The sequence below is a fragment of the Humulus lupulus genome, chromosome 4 (assembly GCF_963169125.1).
Source record: "Humulus lupulus chromosome 4, drHumLupu1.1, whole genome shotgun sequence".
NCBI classification, from domain to species: Eukaryota; Viridiplantae; Streptophyta; class Magnoliopsida; order Rosales; family Cannabaceae; genus Humulus; species Humulus lupulus.
The window spans coordinates 123,474,731-123,495,116 of NC_084796.1; the positions used below are offsets into that span (position 1 = coordinate 123,474,731).

General features: G+C 41.7%; 1 protein-coding gene and 1 long non-coding RNA gene across 2 annotated transcripts; one reads left to right on the forward strand and one right to left on the reverse strand.

The window, feature by feature from the left end:
• Positions 1-7,358: 7,358 nt before the first annotated feature.
• LOC133830773 (uncharacterized) lies at positions 7,359-8,508 on the forward strand. Its single transcript, XR_009892218.1, has 2 exons — positions 7,359-7,771; positions 8,092-8,508. It is a non-coding gene; the product is annotated as an uncharacterized LOC133830773 (long non-coding RNA).
• Positions 8,509-8,658: 150 nt separating this feature from the next.
• LOC133832522 (notchless protein homolog) lies at positions 8,659-19,656 on the reverse strand. The gene is made up of 2 exons (XM_062262857.1): positions 18,438-19,656; positions 8,659-8,885 (listed from the first exon to the last, which is right to left on the reverse strand). The coding sequence occupies exons 1-2, from the start codon at positions 19,654-19,656 to the stop codon at positions 8,659-8,661; spliced, it is 1,446 nt and encodes a 481-aa protein (XP_062118841.1).
• Between the last annotated feature and the right edge of the window lie 730 nt (positions 19,657-20,386).

The following is a 20,386-nucleotide window of genomic DNA, read 5'->3' on the forward strand; positions in this document are numbered from 1 at the left end:
GAGCCACGGTCATAAGTCGGTTGTACCGGGACAAATGATCCCTGAGGTCAGTGTTCCCGGTATAGGCAGTGAGACTAGGCATCTTGAACACCTTGGGGAGCACAGCGTCCAGGATGTGCTTCGTACAGGGCTCTTTGTCCTCCTCATCGGAGTCGGTGTCCACTACTTCCTGCTTGTGAACCAAGCGGTCCGTGACTTTTTTTAGAGTGGCCAGTTTCTCCATGAGCTTCCTGGCCACGCCATCCTCTAGGGGAACTCTCTCATTCCTCCTATCGTTGATGTTGTTCCTAAGGTCGCCACCTCGGGGGCGGATCTTTTGCTTACGGGCCCGTTCCTTCTAAGTGTTCAGTCCACCCGGGACGTGTCGTCCCCAGAACTAAGGGTGTGATGCTCCCCGCTATGCGGCCGTTCCCAGCGATTTTTGTTCACCTAAGCACTGGGGTGCAAGGACCTTTCTCGTCCGGCTTGCCCTAGGGTATACTGGGGCCTAGCATCCCGCGACCGTGTCCCTTGCGGATTGGTCGGGTGGCCCTATCCTGGGACGGGGCGCACCTTCTCTTTCCTAGGGAGCAGCCGGGGACGGATGCTGGCTCTCGGAACGGGGGGCTTTTTCCCTTGGGTTTTTCCCCCAACCTTCTTTTTCTCCCAGTCCGGGTTTCCTAGGTCTGGCTCAAGAAACTGCTCCGGGGAAAGGGTCGGCCTCACATCTTCGGGGGCTCCGGTTCTGGCCCACGAAGCGGGTTGTTGCGCTCTTGGAGGCGGGCCTGCTGGGAGATTGGTTGCCAGACCCTGCGCAGCTATGAATGCCTGTAGGGCTTGGAGGGACTCTTGCATTCACCGAGATGCCTCCGCCTGCTCAGCAATCCTGGCTTCCTGGTCCAAGACTTGCTGCCTCAGTCTAGTCACCTCCAGATCCTCCTGGTTGGCGTCCACTCCTGGGATCTCGAGATCCTCAGCTTCGTCATGGTATTCCCCCTCATTCCCCTCCTCTTCATCGTAATAGTCTTCCTCGTACTCCGTTCCACCTTCGTAGTTTTGCGACTCGTCAGGGTGGGACGTCTGATGAGGAGCATCCTCAAGTGGACTTTGAGGAAGAGGTTGGGAGGGTAGTGGTTCTCCATTGCTTTGTTCTGGATTAGTAGGGTCAAAAGTTGTGTGTCTCGTATTCACCATTGCTGTAGAGGTTTGATGTCAACACTAGCTTTCTCAGGCTCTCAATGAAAGCACCAAAATGTTTACCGAGATTTTCGAAAACTATAATAATAAAAGATAAGAGAGATTAAGAGAAAGGGTTTACAAGTTATAAGCAAGATTTTTACGTGGTTGGGTCATTAACGAGCCTTAGTCCACGAGACAGTTGTATTAGAACTTCGAGAGTCTACAACTATGAGGTTTTCTCTTTGTTTTTGTAGAGTAACAGTTTGCATGCCAAAAAGGTCCCTTTTCTCCAGTGCTCTGTTACATGTATTTATAGGTTCACAGGAGCACTGGGCGTGGGCCGGGCTGACCCGGGCCCAATAAATGTAATAATATTGCTGGCTTCTCTATCGGAAGCCCAATACAGAATAAATAAAACATCAAAGAAAAATGCTAACTTTAGCCCATTAGGCCAGCCCAAACCGTAACTATCATCCGAAAAATTTGAGCTTTTGGTCTGGACATTTCAAATTATGAGACGGATTCAGGGGACAAGATCGGTCAAAGCCGTGGCGACACAGGTCTGAACCAGTGGCGTACAATCCCAAGGTGGCCTTTTCCGTAGGTGAAACGTGGGGACAACTCCCACGCTTCGCAAGGCGGATTCAGGGTCATGGATGCTTTATCTAGCAAACCTTGGGGACTCGACCCAGGTCCGTTTACCTCTGTCCCTCTTCGTTTACCATAAGCCTGAATCATCTGCCAGGAGCCCGTATCATTTACCAGGCTTCAGGACTGGTCGTACCGATCTTGACTGTTATCCACAGCCAGCTAAACCGTCTCCCGGATGACCGTCCCAAAAAATACTTCCCAGGACCTTCCGGGCCTCGCCCAGAATTGGGCTATCAATATCCATCTTGCTCCTTGCTAAACGGGCCTGGACTGGGCCCAACCTCAATTGGGTAGTTAGTGGGCCTGGAACGCGGTCTCGAGCCGACGCGGGAAACGGGGATAACAGTTTAAATAAAAGAATGATCTAGAAGCTCTAGAACCTTCCATTAGCTGTTAGGATCACGTTTTGACTCACTCAAAGTTGTTTAATCAATTCAAAATATGCTGAAAAAGTGCAAATACGTGTTTGTTAAATCAACATATGCCGATATATCGCAACTATAGTGGCTGATATATCGCCTACGGGAGATACAGAAAACACGTCGACTTCGCACGAACGAACAAACGGGGCTCGGGAAAATGGTCTAGCTGATATATCGCCCAGGGTAGGCGATATATCGCCCCTGGGAGTGTATTTTTGAATCTTGAGGATTTTTAAATTTTAAAATAGCCTTGACCACTTAGACCTGCCTTTGGGCGATTTTGACCGAGTTCCGGGCGTCTATTGAATGAAAATTCAAATCTTTTCATTTATTTATTCAAATTAAAAGGGGTTATTTTCACTCCTTGAACTCTATAAATAGGACTTAGTACCCAGCCATTTTCTTCATTCTTCAAGCATTCTTCAGAGCCTCCAAGTTGCTAAGGTTCTATAGAGAGAAACACTTGGGTTTTGGGTTAAAAACTTTATCAATCTAAGCTTTTCTAAACACTTTGGAAGTGAGATATAGTGAGATTTCAGTATCGAGGTTTAGATCAATTCATAAGATCATCTAAGGTAATATTATCCTTAAGTTTAGTTTTTTCATGGTTTTTTTCTTCCAGATCCTAACTCTTGTTTATAATTCTTGATTAGATGTTTAAGTTTCTTGAAACTTAAGTTCCTTTTCGGTAAGTTTCTACTCGGATGGTTTAGTTTTCTTTTTCATCTCTTTTCTTTAGAAACTCACCATTCTTACTGTTGGTTTTAGGAGTGTTCCAAATCATGTTCTTGTCTCCATATCCTAGTTTTTTGTAAGGAAAATAGGTTAGATTATATGTGTTTATATGTTTATGTTATGATATGTTTTATGCTACAATATGTATATGTATCAATATGTGTTGTATTCCTTGGGCATATGACTTGCTTAGATAGCAAGCCCCAAGAATTTTTATCATTTTCATGGTTTAGAGTTATGATTTACCCTACCTCGATTAGTAGATAGAGGACCTAGATGGGTTATCATATACTACCATGTGATCTAACCTACCTCGATTAGTAGACAGAGGACCTAGATGGTTTTATCACATGCCATGTTAATGAGTTATTGTCCATTAATATTGTAGTCCTATATGTTATATGTTTTTATAGTCATATATTTTATAGTATATCTATGTGATATAGTCTTATGTTTATGATTTATGATATATGTTGTTAGTAGATTTTTCTTGTTGGGCATTAGGCTCATTCCTTTATTTTTAGCTTGATGCAGGAAAATGAATATGGAAGGCGGAAAGATTCATGGCAGCTTGGCTTATGTGTTGAGGATGAATGGATTGAATGGACTGAATGGACTGCGTGATCGATCGAGGATGACGTTATTTTTAAGTCTTTTGAATTATGTTTTGATGTATTTTTGCAAGTAGTATTTAATTCATTTAAGTTTGTTTTTATGTATTAAACAATGGGTACCCATACCGTATTTTATATTTCATATTTTACTTTGTATTTTGCACAATATTTATTTTGGGGTTTTAAATAAAGTTATGTTATTTCTTATGTATGTTTCCCAAAATAGTAGTTATGTCTACTATTTTTAGTGGTCCAAGGTCTTAGAAATAGTTGGGTCATTACAGTTGGTATCAGAGCAACATTTCATATGCATGAAGCTCTCCTTGATACACACGCACAAGCTCCGAATATAACCACCAATGTAAGTGTTTATGTTTATTATGGTTATGTTTATGTTACTGTTATTAGTTAACATTTAAGCCATTATGTTTTCAGTTATGAATTGATGGAGCCTTGACCTATGAGGATATCTGAGCCATTAAGGCATTGAAAATTATTAGAGAGCCAAGGAATATAGTAGGGTTGTTAAAAAGAGTCCCTCAGAGATTAATCTTATTCCACAAGGATATAATTCACCTCCAAACTACTAAGCAAATTATGATGAGAGCTACGAAACAGTATGTCCTAGTAATTAGCCTTTTTAAAGATTTTCCTTCTATAATTTCAACATTCTAAGAAATATGGGAGACTATAGATGATGAAGATGATTTACCGGTAGCTATGAGATATTATTTTCTCACACTTAGGTTCACCTCTAAGTTGGAATTTCAATTCACTAATGAGCAAAAGCATAGAATCTTTATGAATCTTCCCCGAGGAAATTTTGAGGCTCAAGATAATGATGAATATGAAGAAATAGATGATGATATGTTAGATGAAGGGTCAGATGTAGAAGATCCTGATTTTTAGATTCACCCTAGTTGTGTTATTTTAGTTTATTTATTTATTATTTTGCATTTATGATTGTACTTAGTGAAAACATTTTTCCAAATGAATATTAGTGTTATTTTTTAATGATGTAGCGTCCCAATTTTGCTAATAAGGCTTGGGGCCTTGATTAGCGTTCCTGGAGGGAAATAAGTGATTTATTATATTAATGTGTGAATTTGATGAGTATGTGATTTGAAATGCATGTTTAGGTGAATTAAATATGCATGTGGGCCCCATTTGGTTATTAGGGGCATGTTTGTAATTTTAGCCCGTTGAGAGTATAAATGCAATATTTGTGATTATTGTGATCTTTACCATGTGTGAGTGGTGATTTATTTGAGATGCACGATCCGAGACAATCCTAGGGAGCGGTTTAGCTAGGAAGTCACAATGGGACCCGATACCCGACTCGGGGCGAGTCAAGGGGTATTCTGGGCATTATACATTTAATGGGGGTTATCGGGTTATGAAAATAAATATTTGGAGATATATTTGAAGTTAGAGCGTTTAGGAGGGAATGTTGGGGAAATTTACCAGCCTTGGAGGTAACTTAAGTGACCTAGGTTAAGTAAGACAAAACATAAGAAACACTCAGAAACATGGCATTAAACGACCCTATCTTCCTTTTCTCTCCCTCTTGTTTTCTCTAGACTTTACCAAGGGAACCATTGAAGATTAAGCAAGGAATTGGGGCTCTAGACTTGAGGATTAGCTCTGTTTCAACTTGTGGATTCAAGTAGAGGTTAAGGTAAGCTTTGAATTGTTATTTTAGCCATTAAATTCTGTAGTTCTTGGCTGAGTTTTAGCTTTCTTGGGTTTTTGAAGTTGAAGATTGAATTGGGGATTTGATAAGGTTTTAAGCTAGCTTTTTGTTAGGTTTTGTTGCTGGGACCATTCTAGAACTACTGTGATGATTAAATTGAGTTGTTGGATTGATTTTGGGTTAAATTGGCTGGGTTTGGTTTTTAAAATGGGGGATTTTCTAGGTTCGAAGGGGCCGAGACGCGACATTGTTCTTGGTGAGCCACGGCCCTCTAGAAAAGATGGGAAGCCAGAAAGAAGGGCGGGCCGCGGCACCCCTTTGGTTGGGCCACGGCACATGTCTGGGATTTTGGGAGGCTGAGCCTCTGGTTGAGGCAGGTCGCGGCTCTTAAGGTATTTTTGGACCCCGAGAAAGTTTTTGGTTCGGGAATCCAAAAGTTAAGGCTCAGGATGGATTTTATCACCCAGATTGATAGAATTCAAGGCCCTAGAGACTAGAATTATGTTCCAAATCTATTTAATAGATTAGGGTTTGATGGATGGATGTTGTTGATACGTTGTGACTAGGTTATCAGCGAGGCTCAGACTAGCGGATTGTGCTCACACTACTAGAAAACTATACTTAGGCAACACACGAGAGACAACAGTTTTCATAGAACAGTCGTCTCGTGTCAAAAATAGACATGACACGACATTATCTCTTGAACTGTTGTGTCATGCAAATTAAAACTTGCATGAGACAATAGTTTTAGTGAGACTGTCATAACATGTCTACTTTTAACATGAGACAACATTTCTACGAAAACTGTCGTCTCATCCAAATACAATTTTTTTAATCAAGTATTCATAAATTTGTATTTTGTTAATATAATTTAATATATTAAATAAATATATTCATAAAAAATGTTAAATTAATAATTTGAAACATAGAATAGCTATTAGTTATATAAATAAATTATTCAAATAATTTTCTATTTTTTAATAATTTATAATATTAATTGCAAATTCAATTGGTTATTATATTTTTATGTCCAATTTGTCATAAGGTAGGTCACCAAAACGTATATATAGTATTTAGGAATTGTTAGTGATAATAGTATAAGTAAAATTATTTTTTATTTTAATTGAAAATTTATATAAATTAAAATATTTGAAATATTTATCATCACAAAAACAAATTATTTTTAGTCACAATACATTTTGCGACTAAAAAATATAAACATTGTAACTAAAAAAACTTCATCAACATTATGTTATTACTAAAAAAATCTATGACGAAAAGTATTAGTAACACAAAATGTAATTTATTGTGATTAAAAATATATTTAGTCATAATAAATTCTATCATTATATTATAAGTTTTAAGAGAATTTTTAGAGTTGTGATATGTAAAATTATTTTTTATAATAGGAGTGCAAAATTGTAACATCCCACAAATTCTACATTAAGAATTTTACGGAAAAAAATAATATTTTATTGAAAAAATAATTTAATTGGGAAAGTTATGAAAATTAAATCACTTTTGATTTAATTATATATTGGGATGATAAATAGATTTTTATGTCCCAAGTTGTGCATTATTTTTTGGAATAATTAATAAATGATATTAAAATTTAAAAATAAAAAATAATTAGAATTTAAAGAGTTTTATTTTTTTTAATTCATATTATTTATTGGGAAATAAATAATAAGAACTCTTTTTAATTTTTTTTAAATAGAATTTATTATGATTTGAATATTTTACATTTTAAATTGTGAGATTTAAAATAAAAAAAATGATTGCTCAATTATTATATCATTTATGATATAAAATGTTTTAATTTCAATAAAAATATTATTTTATTAACTAATTGTGATAAATTTGTTTAAAATGTCATCTGATTATTTTTTGGGATTTAAAAATGATTTAGATAAATATTTTTTGTGGCTGATTTAGATAAATATTTGTTTAACTTAAAAAAAATACTCTAGTAATTAAGTGCTAAATTAACAAAATAGAGTAACTAATAAAATAATTGATAAATAAATGAATTAATATATTAAATATCAGATTTTATTTAATTGAATAAGAAAAAGGAGTTAAAAATTATAATACTAGAATCCTAAAATTGTATTAGCCCCTTCTCTCTCCTCTTCTTCCCAGCCCGATACCACCACTCTTTCTTTTCTTCTCTCGCATCTCAGTCGGCCAGACCAAATGAGCCATCTCCAGCAACCACCCAATGACACGCACCCCACCACAAGCTTCCTTGGCCCCCAAAACCCCCAACCCGTGAAGCTTGCCTCCCCACTCGTCGGCATCCGTCGCAACTGGCCCCCCGAAGTTCTGTCGCCGATGTGAGTTTGGAGGATTTTTCTGGCCTCCACCGTCTTCGAAACAAGAATTCAAGGGAATGGTTGGGTTTGTGAGCTCAAGATAAGCAAAACCCCTATGGAAATTGGACTGAAATGTCGCTGGAGGTGCTCACCAATGTCAAGAACGACTTTCCTCTTCTTCTTGTAAGTTCTTTCTTTTGTTTCCTTTTCTTCTTTAGTATATATTACTGTCACTGAATCTTGTGGAGCCAGAATTGCATATATTAACTCTTTTTAAAGCTACAAATCTAGGACCCTATTTATTTTGATATATATATATATTCAGCTTGAGAAAGAATGTGAGGTATTTGGTTTTGGCTTATTATTTTAGACAAATTTATGCTTACTAGCCATTTGGGTATTCTCTTCTTTCTCTGCGTAGTAGCTCTATTTTTTTTCTCATTCTCTATCTATATTTCTATATGTATACATTTTGAATCCTTCTCAATAATTTGTGAAATAAGGGATATCTGAATGACTTCACCTGTGCTGGCCTCTTCGCTCCTAATAGCTTCTTCTTCTAAACCAAGGCACTTCTGAGAGAATTGCCTCCTTTTATGAGCTTTGATGTGTATATTATTTGGTGTAAAGTATATATAGAAGCATTGGCTTATGCTTAGAGGGCATATCTATTTGTTATATTCATTGATTTCAGATCTATTCCTTTTTTTTTTTAAACAAAAATAAGAAACTTAATTCTGGAAAATCATTTGGTTTGTTCAACTATACTGGGGCTAGAATTATTTTCAACAAAACTGAGTGAAATCTCTCACGGTGCCTATTATCAACTATGAACCATAATGAATAAGAGAACATAAGAAACGAAAAAAAAAATCCCATTCTTTTTCTTCGAAGAACTTGTTTTCCATCCGAGAATGAAGTCTTAGCCAACTCTGATATACTTCTTTCTGCATAGTGTAATCCTTGAAGCCTCGATCGCCAAAATAGTTAGAATAACACTTGGAAATGGAAGAACAAATTAAGTTCTTAGCAAATCATCGGATATTTGAATAATGGTATCCAATTTTGTCTTATCCCATCCATAACTTCAGCATTCTATCCTTGCCACCAGAAGCTACTTTCTCACCATCCGGACTCCAATCAACAGCAAAAACCTCATCTGCATGGCCTGGAAGGTCTTGTTTCAATTTCTTTGTCCTGATATCCCATATCTTAAGTGTAGAGTCTTTGCTGCCACTTAGAATAAGCCTACTATCAGCTGACCAGCTGATCTGGTAAACAGGGCTGTAACGCTCAACTACCTTAGAGCCGTTACTAAGTGAGTTTAAAATAAAATCGTGCTTTTGACTGACTCTAAGTGGTTTCTAAAACCAAAAGTGTGAATAAATCAGAGTTTAAGGCTGTACTCTTCGAAAATGATTAGTTTCATTGAAAACGTTAAATGTGAAACATCTGGGATCCCAAAATGAGGTTTACAAAATATTTACAACTCAAAAATAGATTTACACTTGATCAGTTATCAAAAGAATGATTTAATACAGCCATATACAAAATGCCCCCAACCAAAGCAGTCGGGCAGGCCGAACATGTACGCTCCGCCCCCACGCTCTCCATACTCATGGCCGGTTGACTGACTCCTTGCTTCTACCTGCCACACGGAGCACCCGTAAGCCGAAGCCCAGCAAGAAAACCCAAATAATACATAACATATGCAATTCATATAGCTGGCATAATTCACTGACAAATAGGAAAACCACCAATATAAACAAGCACGGCCATGTCGCCCCAGAGGCCTTACCAAAGCCTGGGGTTTCGGTTCTCACCGCGAGGATAGCTCATGTATCCCTTGGGTCCCACCCTGAATGTAAGCATCCCATGTGCTGTGTGTTACTTTCGGCCCCACGGCCGTACCCGGCCTACGCCGCACTCGGCCCTTGCCGTTCATTTCATCATAATCACACATATAGTACATTCGAAATAATCATTCACACACATCATGATTCATTTAAGGTTAAACATTTGCACATAATACAATTTGGGGCCATGCCCTGCAATCACACAGTGGGGCCATGCCCTAATCTCGGGTGTTACGGTTTTCTTACCTTTAGATTCAGTAGCCTTGATCAACCTGACTCCTTGAGCACGATCTTACCCAAGCCCTAGCGCTTACCTAAGAAAAATCCACAAGTCAAAGTCATCACCAATCCTCAAGTCCGAAACCTAGCCTCGGGACTAATCCCGAGCCCTCGGGAAGTCCTAGATCCCTAAAACAAAGTGGCGGAATCAAGCCCCGAACCCTAGGTCAAAATCCCTTCACAAAAGCCCAAAAATCCCCTCTGCGAACAATGCAGCTACAGCGCTCAAAAGAGGGCACTGTAGCGCTACAAGCAGAACCACCCTCACCAGAACAGGGCTAGCGCTACAGCGCCCCCTGCCTAGCGCTGTAGCGCTAGTTGCAGCAGACCAAAAACCAAAAATCGCATCTTGCGATTTTCTTCCCCCATTTCGACCCCAAACTTGTCCAACTCTTTCTCAAGCCCAAAAACAAACTTATACACACAACACACTCATCCCAAGCACCCCATGAACTCAATCCCAAGCTCAAGCAACCCACAATTCAAAATCTAACCCAATGAACCCAAAAACCAGAAAATCACTCAAACAACAAGGATAGGGTCTTAGAAATCATACCGTGGGTGGAATTTCGACCTTGAACTGAACCCTAGACCTCCTTGGCTTGCACCTTCACAACCTTGACCTGTTTTCCCCAAAAACCCCATCCATTTAGCTCAAAAACACAGTTCAAAACCAGCAAAACCCTAAAACCGAAAACCTCAAGAACTTACCTCAAATCTCTGATTTGATCTTGCTAATCCCTTGCCAATCCACAAGCCTAGCTTAGGATCCTTGATGCTCAGCTAACCCTAGCTTCCCACTGAGCTTAACCTCAAGAAAAAATCAAGGGAAATGGTTGGAAGAGCCACAAACCGAATCTTCAAGGCCAAACCCTTCAGTTTTCCTCTCTTCCTTCTCTTCCTTCTTTCTCTCTTTTCGGCCTATGGTTTTCTCTACAAAATCCACTAAGTATAAAGACCTTCTTTATTTTATCTCTTACAAGCCTAATGACCAAAATGCCCTCCCTTACTAATTCTAAACCTTTATGTCCATAAAGGGGCATTTTAGTCATATTACCCAAATTCCCACTAATTCCTCAAGTGTTCCTAATAATTCCCGCTCGCTACCCAATACCAGATTAATCATCAAATATATTCCCAGATTCTCAATTAAACTCCCCAGGCTTAACCCAAGCCTGGTACAGGTTCCCGCTTTGACTTTCTGCTAACCCGCTCATTCTAGGATCGTCTCGAGTCATAGATCACAGGTATCAACAGAGTCATGCCCAACATGGCCAAATTACAAATATGCTCAATCAGGTCTACATGCATACTAATTCACATAGTCATGCATCACAATTAATCACATAATCATATAACGTGCATTAAATCATAATCATGCATAAAACTCATTAAAGACACACACAGAATTCCTTTATGCCCTCCAGGCACACTATCCCAGGCCCTAAGCCTTAATACCGAATTTGGGGTCGTTACAACTATCCCCTCCTCATGAAAATTTCGTCCTCGAAATTTACCTGACAACTCGGGACACCGCTCCCGCATATCCGACTCCAGTTCCCATGTCGCCTCTTCGACCTTGCTATTCCTCCACAGTATCTTAACCAAGGCGATGGACTTGCTCCTCAAGACCTTGTCCTTCCTATCAAGGATCTGAACAGGCTTTTCTTCGTACGATAAATCCCGATCCAATTCCAAGTTCTCAAAGCTCAACACATGAGTAGTGTCCGAAACATACTTTCGGAGCATGGATACATGAAACACGTCATGAACCCCTGATAGAGCTGGAGGCATTGCTAACCTGTAGGCAACCTCCCCAACTCGTTCTAGAACCTCAAAGGGGCCAACAAACCTGGGACTCAGCTTGCCCCGAACGCCGAATCGTTTTACTCCTCTCAGGGGCGAAACCTTGAGGAACACATGGTTACCAACCTGAAATTCCACGCTCCTGCGTTTCTGATCAGAATAACTCTTCTGGCGACTCTGGGAGGCGAGCATACGAGCTCTAATCTTCTCAAGTGCCTCATTGGTCCTCTGAACCATCTCAGGACCTAAATACCTTCTCTCACCTGCCTCATCCCAGTGAATCGGCGATCTGCACTTTCTTCCATACAGCATCTCATACGGAGCCACTCCGATAGTCGCCTGATAACTATTGTTGTACGAGAACTCAATCAGAGGGAGATACCTACTCCAAGATCCCTCAAAATCCAACACACAAGCTCGTAACATATCCTCCAGTATCTGAATTATCCTCTCAGACTGCCCATCCGTCTGAGGATGATAAGCGGTACTAAACCGGAGCTGCGTGCCCATAGCCTTCTGCAGGCTCTTCCAAAACTTGGAAGTGAAAGTGGGGTCTCTGTCGGATACTATCGACTTCGGAGCCCCATGAAGTCGAACAATCTCCTTTACATAAAGCTCTGCATACTGATCCACAGTATAGGTCGTCTTCACAGGTAAGAAGTGGGCGGACTTCGTATACCTGTCCACAATCACCCACACCGAGTCATGCTGACCCACGGTCTTTGGAAATCCTACCACGAAGTCCATGGAAATATCTTCCCATTTCCACTCGGGAATCCCTAGAGGCTGTAATAATCCTGCTGGCCTCTGATGTTCCGCCTTAATCTGCTGACAGGTTAAGCATCTAGCCACATAGTCCACCACGTCCCTCTTCATGCCTGACCACCAATACAAAACCTTCAGGTCATGGTACATCTTCGTAGAACCTGGGTGTAAAGAGTAGGGAGTGGTATGAGACTCGTCCAGAATCTCTCGCCGAATATCTGGATCAACCGGAACACAAATCCGTCCTTTGTACTTCAACAAACCCATCTCAGAAATAGAGAAGTCCTTAGCTGCTCCCGTTAGGACATTCTCTCTACGTTCAACTAACTGGGGGTCCTTTCCCTGTGCTTCCTTAATCCTCTCGAGGAGCGTTGACTGAAGAGTAATGTTGGCTAACCTGCCAACCACTAGCTCTATACCTGCTCTGGTCATCTCTCCTGCTAGTCTGTCAGATATCTACCTCGAACTATACAACTGTCCTGGGCCCCTCCGGCTCAATGCATCAGCCACTACATTAGCTTTCCCAGGATGGTACAGGATATCACAATCGTAATCCTTTACCAGCTCTAGCCACCATCTCTGGCGCATATTCAAGTCCTTCTGGGTAAAGAAATACTTTAGACTTTTGTGATCAGTGTATATCTCGCACCTCTCTCCATACAGGTAGTGTCTCCAAACTTTAAGTGCGAATACCACTGCAGCTAACTCCAGGTCGTGCGTGGGATATCTCTGCTCGTACTCCTTTAATTGCCTTGACGCGTACGCTATCACTTTCCCAGCCTCCATCAACACGCATCCCAGACCCTGTCTAGAAGCGTCACAGTAGACCACAAACTTCTCATTATCTGTTGGTAGGCTCAGCACTGGTGCAGTAATCAACCGCCGCTTCAACTCTTTAAAGCTGTTCTCACATCGATCTGTCCACACATACTTGGTCTTCTTCCTTGTTAATTCTGTCAAAGGAGTAGCAATCCTGGAGAACCCCTCTACAAATCGCCTGTAGTAACCTGCTAGGCCAAGGAAACTTCTAACTTCAGGAACATTGCTGGGTCTAGGCCAATCTCTTACTGCTTCCGTCTTGCTTGGGTCGACCAGTAACCCATCCTTACTGATAATATGGCCTAGAAATGAAACTTGCGATAACCAGAACTCGCATTTGCTAAACTTAGCATATAACTTATGCTCTCTTAACCGCTGCAACACCAGGCGCAGATGATGCTCATGCTCTGACTCTGACTGGGAGTATACAAGGATATCATCAATAAACACAATCACGAACTTATCCAGGTAATCCTTAAAAATTCTGTTCATCAAATCCATAAATGCCGCTGGGGCATTGGTTAATCCAAAGGACATAACCAGAAATTCATAATGCCCATACCGCGTCCGAAAAGCAGTCTTTGGTATGTCGTCCTCTTTGATCCTCAACTGATAGTAGCCTGATCGGAGATCAATCTTCGAAAACACTGTACTCCCTTGAAGCTGATCAAATAAATCATCGATCCTAGGCAATGGATACTTGTTCTTGATGGTCAACTTATTCAACTCTCTGTAATCGATGCACTTCCTGAGCGATCCATCCTTTTTCTTAACGAATAAAACTGGAGCACCCCACAGCGAGAAACTCGGTCTGACAAACCCCAAATCAAGTAGTTACTGCAGCTGAATCTTCAATTCTTTTAATTCTGCTGGAGCCATTCTGTAAGGTGCCTTGGATACTGGCTCTGCTCCCGGAGCCAACTCTATGACGAACTCAATCTCTCGCTGTGGTGGCAACCCCGGCAGATCCGCGGGAAACAAGTCTGGAAACTCGCAGACAACTCTGGTTTCTTTCGGTCCCACTGCCGCCACCTTGGAGGAATCTACTATACTCGCTAGGAATCCTATGCAACCCTCCTGCATCAGGTCTCTAGCCTTTAGTGCCGAGATCATAGGCACCCGCGGTCCATCCACCGTTCCCATGAACACAAAGGGTGCCTCGCCCTCCGGTTCAAAGGTCACCATTCGTCGCCTACAATCAATGGTTGCTCCATACCACGTCAACCAATCCATCCCTAGTATTATATCAAAATCGTCCATCTCTAGTTCAATCAAGTCAACAAACAATTCTCTACCGTCTACCACTACTGGTAAGGCTCTAACCCACCTCCTAGAGACTACCAGCTCTCCTGTAGGCAATATAGTCTGAAAACCCCTAGCATACAAAATACTAGGTCTACAAAGCTGACCAATCACCCTAGCAGCAACAAATGAGTGCGTAGCACCAGAATCAATCAATGCAGTAAACAAGGATCCAGCGCTAAAAATCTGACCTGTGACCACTGAAGGACTGGCCTCTGCCTCAGTCTGAGTCAAGGTGAAAACCCTAGCAGGGGCGAGGCTATCACCCTGCCTTGGTTCCTCCTTCTTAGCCTGCGGGCAATCTTTCTTCAAGTGACTGGTGCTTCCACAAACAAAACATGCCCTGATGCCGGCACTCGCTCCAGAGACGGACCGGCACTCGCCCTGATGTCGTCGCCTGCATCGAGGACACAATGGATAACCCCTCCAGTTGTCATTACCGCCCTGGCGGCCACCCACAGAACCGCGAACCCTCCTGTCAGAACCATAGGGAGTAAATGAGTCTGGTACTCTCCTCTTCTGCTCACTGGGGTCGCTGCCCCAACTAGGCCCAGAAGAAGAAGGCACTACCCTCCTGGTATCACGCCTAGCAGCGTTATCCTTCCAGATCTGATCCTCAGCCCTCTCAGCAGTGAGGGCCTTGTCTACCACTTGCGCATAGGTAGTCTCTGGAGCCATTGTAATACTCACGTCACGGGCGATCATTACACCTAATCCCCGTACAAACCTGTCCCTTCTGGCCGTATCAGTCGACACCAGCTCTGGCGCAAACTTCGCCAATCTATCAAATACTAGGGCGTACTCAGTGACGGATAACCTGCCCTGAGTCAGGCTGTTGAACTCATCCGCCTTCGCCGCTCGAACGGCTACGCTGTAGTATTTCTCGTTGAAGATGCTCTTGAATTCCTCCCAGGTCATAATTGCAGTATCCCTTCGCTGCCCTACTACTTCCCACCATATTCGTGCATCATGCCTAAGCATATAACTGGCACAATCAACCCTATCCCTTCCTTCAACCCTCATGAAGTCCAGGATTACAGACATTGTACTCATCCACTGCTCAGCCTGCAGTGGGTCTGCTCCGCCCTCAAAGGTAGGAGGCTGTTGTTTTCTGAATCTTTCATATAGAGGTTCCAACCTGTTCCCAGTCACAGGTTGAACCGGAGCTGGTACCACACTAGGCGGTGGTGGTATCACAGTGGCTGGTGGAGGAGCTGGTTGCCTCAACTGACTAAGCTCTTCCTCTGTTTTCCTCAACCTAGCCTCCATCTCTGCTAAAATCTGTTGCCAGTTCTGAGGAGCAGGTGGAGGGTCCTGCCCCTGGTTATCATCCTCAGCCTAAATGCCGCGGAGTCTCGACGATTGGCGAGGCATTACAACTAAATGCCTGCAATCAGTGACACCGCTCATTAGGCATGATAACAAGGTCCAATTTCTACCTCTCAATCTCAACAACAACCAAGATCAATCGACCAAAATGACATACAAATATCATGCAGCATACAACGGGCCTCGCCCTGGCATCATGCATATGTTATTTCAATCATCATGCTCATAACAATCTAGGCAGGCACACAAAGCATTAAACACATATTCATGAATATATCAATTGACCATACCAAACCACCCTGAGTCGAGCTTTTCAATGGCAGCGTGCGTACATGTTCGGTCAATCTCCAGAACCAATAAACCTTGGCTCGCTCTGATACCAAGTTGTAACGCCCTACTACCTTAGAGCCGTTATTAAGTGAGTTTAAAATAAAATCGTGCTTTTGACTGACTCTAAGTGGTTTCTAAAACCAAAAGTGTGAATAAATCAGAGTTTAAGGCTGTACTCTTCGAAAATGATTAGTTTCATTGAAAACGTTAAATGTGAAACATCTGGGATCCCAAAATGAGGTTTACAAAATATTTACAACTCAAAAATAGATTTACACTTGATCAGTTATCAAAAGAATGATTTAATACAGCCATATACAAAATGCCCCCAACCAAAGCATTCGGGCAGGCCGAACATGTACGCGCCGCCCCCACGCTCTCCATACTCATGGCCGGTTGACTGACTCCTTGCTTCTACCTGCCACACGGAGCACCCGTAAGCCGAAGCCCAGCAAGAAAACCCAAATAATACATAACATATGCAATTCATATAGCTGGCATAATTCACTGACAAATAGGAAAACCACCAATATAAAAAAGCACGGCCATGCCGCCCTAGAGGCCTTACCAAAGCCTGGGGTTTCGGTTCTCACCGTGAGGATAACTCATGTATCCCTTGGGTCCCACCCTGAATGTAAGCATCCCATGTGCTGTGTGTTACTTTCGGCCCCACAGCCGTACCCGGCCTACGCCGCACTCGGCCCTTGCCGTTCATTTCATCATAATCACACATATAGTACATTCGAAATAATCATTCACACACATCATGATTCATTTAAGGTTAAACATTTGCACATAATACAATCTGGGGCCATGCCCTGCAATCACACAGTGGGGCCATGCCCTAATCTCGGGTGTTACGGTTTTCTTACCTTTAGATTCAGTAGCCTTGATCAACCTGGCTCCTTGAGCACGATCTTACCCGAGCCCTAGCGCTTACCTAAGCAAAATCCACAAGTCAAAGTCATCACCAATCCTCAAGTCCGAAACCTAGCCTCGGGACTAATCCCGAGCCCTCGGGAAGTCCTAGATCCCTAAAACAAAGTGGCGGAATCAAGCCCCGAACCCTAGGTCAAAATCCCTTCACAAAAGCCCAAAAATCCCCTCTGCGAACAGTGCAGCTACAGCGCTCAAAAGAGGGCGCTGTAGCGCTACAAGCAGAACCACCCTCACCAGAACAGGGCTAGCGCTACAGCGCCCCCTGCCTAGCGCTGTAGCGCTAGTTGCAGCAGACCAAAAACCAAAAATCGCATCTTGCGATTTTCTTCCCCCATTTCGACCCCAAACTTGTCCAACTCTTTCTCAAGCCCAAAAACAAACTTATACACACAACACACTCATCCCAAGCACCCCATGAACTCAATCCCAAGCTCAAGCAACCCACAATTCAAAATCTAACCCAATGAACCCAAAAACCAGAAAATCACTCAAACAACAAGGATAGGGTCTTAGAAATCATACCGTGGGTGGAATTTCGACCTTGAACTGAACCCTAGACCTCCTTGGCTTGCACCTTCACAACCTTGACCTGTTTTCCCCAGAAACCCCATCCATTTAGCTCAAAAACACAGTTCAAAACCAGCAAAACCCTAAAACTGAAAACCTCAAGAACTTACCTCAAATCTCTGATTTGATCTTGCTAATCCCTTGCCAATCCACAAGCCTAGCTTAGGATCCTTGATGCTCAGCTAACCCTAGCTTCCCACTGAGCTTAACCTCAAGAAAAAATCAAGGGAAATGGTTGGGAGAGCCACAAACCGAATCTTCAAGGCCAAACCCTTCAGTTTTCCTCTCTTCCTTCTTTTCCTTCTTTCTTTCTTTTCAGCCTATGGTTTTCTCTACAAAATCCACTAAGTATAAAGACCTTCTTTATTTTATCTCTTACAAGCCTAATGACCAAAATGCCCTCCCTTACTAATTCTATACCTTTATGTCCATAAAGGGGCATTTTAGTCATATTACCCAAATTCCCACTAATTCCTCAAGTGTTCCTAATAATTCCCGCTCGCTACCCAATACCAGATTAATCATCAAATATATTCCCAGATTCTCAATTAAACTCCCCAGGCTTAACCCAAGCCTGGTACAGGTTCCCGCTTTGACTTTCTGCTAACCCGCTCATTCTAGGATCGTCTCGAGTCATAGATCACAGGTATGAACATAGTCATGCCCAGCATGGCCAAATTACAAATATGCTCAATCAGGTCTAGATGCATACTAATTCACATAGTCATGCATCACAATTAATCACATAATCATATAACGTGCATTAAATCATAATCATGCATAAAACTCATTAAAGACACACACATAATTCCTTTATGCCCTCCAGGCACACTATCCCAGGCCCTAAGCCTTAATACCGAATTTGGGGTCATTACAAGGGCCAACATGTCCCCTAAAAGCAGCCACAAATGTTCCAGTAATGCCATTCCATAATTTGACAGATTTATCAAATGATGCACTTGCCAGCCATTGCCCATCAGGGGAAAAACAAACGTGGTTTACAAGCTGTTGATGGCCTGTCATGCGAGTTTTTGGGTGCTTGCTGACAAAAGGTTCCCATAAAAACATAGTAAAATCATCAGAACCAGAAACCAACCTTTCAGGAGCATTGCCTTTCATTTTGTTGTACCTTTCCAATGCAACCTTCTTCATTTCTTCTGGAGATGAATATCTTTTACTAGTGTGATCAAAACCTCCAGTTCGTAGAACATATTCAGTACTTAAGGCAAGAGAGGTAACCCAGTGTCCATGGCCCTTCAATTCACGTATTAGCTTTCCTTGTGATGTTTCCCAGACCTTGATAGTGCAATCTTGCGAGCCTGTATAAATCATCCCATCTCCACCCCATTTGACACAAGTCACTGCTAGAGTGTGACCACTTAGACACATGACACATTTCTTTAAAGCAACGTCCCATATACGTGCATCACCATCTTTGCTAGCACTTACAAATCGCCGACATGGAGCACTCAGGTGAACTGGTTCCCAAGAGATACCAGTAATCCATTTTTTGTGTCCATTTAACGGGTAGCCATTTGGCTTTCCTGTTTGTGGATCCCAACATTGAAGTTCTCCAGCCTTGCTCCCACTAACTAGATACTTACCATCAGGTGACCAGGCAATGCAGAGAACCCAATTCTGATGTCCTGTACATGTATGCAATGGAGTCTGGGTATTCAAATCCCACAAGCGAACAGTAGTATCACCTGAACCGCTTGCCAAGTGTAGACCATCAGGACTAAATGCGACTGAAAGTACAGGTTCTGTATGACCAGCAATTGTTGCTGAGCAACGATTAACTGGGCGGATCCGAAAAATAGCTTGAGGTTGATAGACTATTGAGAGTACCTTCTCCACGAAAACTTTGTGCTTCTCCAAATACATTCCAAGCAGCACAAGAAGCTCTTGATCAGATATATAAAATGCATATGGTAACTTCTCCTCATTATTAAGAAGCTGATTCACGATCTGTTGAAGCTGCTGAGGACCAGAGTTTTGAGGAAGGTACATGGTTGGTCCCAAGGGAATCCCCTCTGGGTCAGTCAGTAGGCACATCACGTTGTTCACAATCTCCATCTCTCCCTGTATGCATACACGGTATGCTCTCTATTCCATGGATATACATACACGGATATACATACATACACGTACTGACTGTTTTCAGATCTCAGATCTATTCCATGGATATACATACACGGTATGCTCTCTCGTCAACCCTTATTGGTGGTGTAATGGGTGCACATGCTCAATTATGGGAGGTATATTTGCTATATTTAATCTTCTATGCTCTTATCCTTTTGTAGCATTCCCTTTCATAATGTGTTTGAGTAGTTATCTTGATGCTCATAATATTCTTTTTCTGTGTTTTTTCTGTTGCACATAAATTGTTTGTTAAAATGCCTTAGTGAAATGGATTGTATTGTGCAATCTTATATTTTCATATACTGATGACTTGTATAGCTATAACCAGGTTAATAGAAACAAAATGATACTAGCTTTACATGTACAATTGATTTTTTCATTATCATTGTACTAATTTTTTTTATCTTGTAGTCATTCTTTCATGTATGTGATATGGGATTTGATCTAGTTAGCGCTGCACATTTAATATTAATGAAGCATTTATATTGAAAAGGGAATTTAAATACATGTGCTCCTATTTTGTTTTCTTCTCAATATTGAAGTGTTATTTTAGAACTTTACATTTTTAGGCAGAGACATCAAAACTTAGTTCTATATTTTTATTTGGAAGGAATTGAAATTTGGTAACTGCAGATAAAATTGGCTTGTGGAAGAGGAAAGAATC

Bases quoted from the DNA above. Each gene is read 5' to 3' on its own strand.
- LOC133832522 (XM_062262857.1), bottom strand. From the start codon at position 19,656: ATGGAGATTGTGAACAACGTGATGTGCCTACTGACTGACCCAGAGGGG. The intron at 8,886-18,437 runs GTATTAAGGCTT...GCTCTAAGGTAG, and splicing joins TTGTAATGACCCCAAATTCG to TTGAGCGTTACAGCCCTGTT.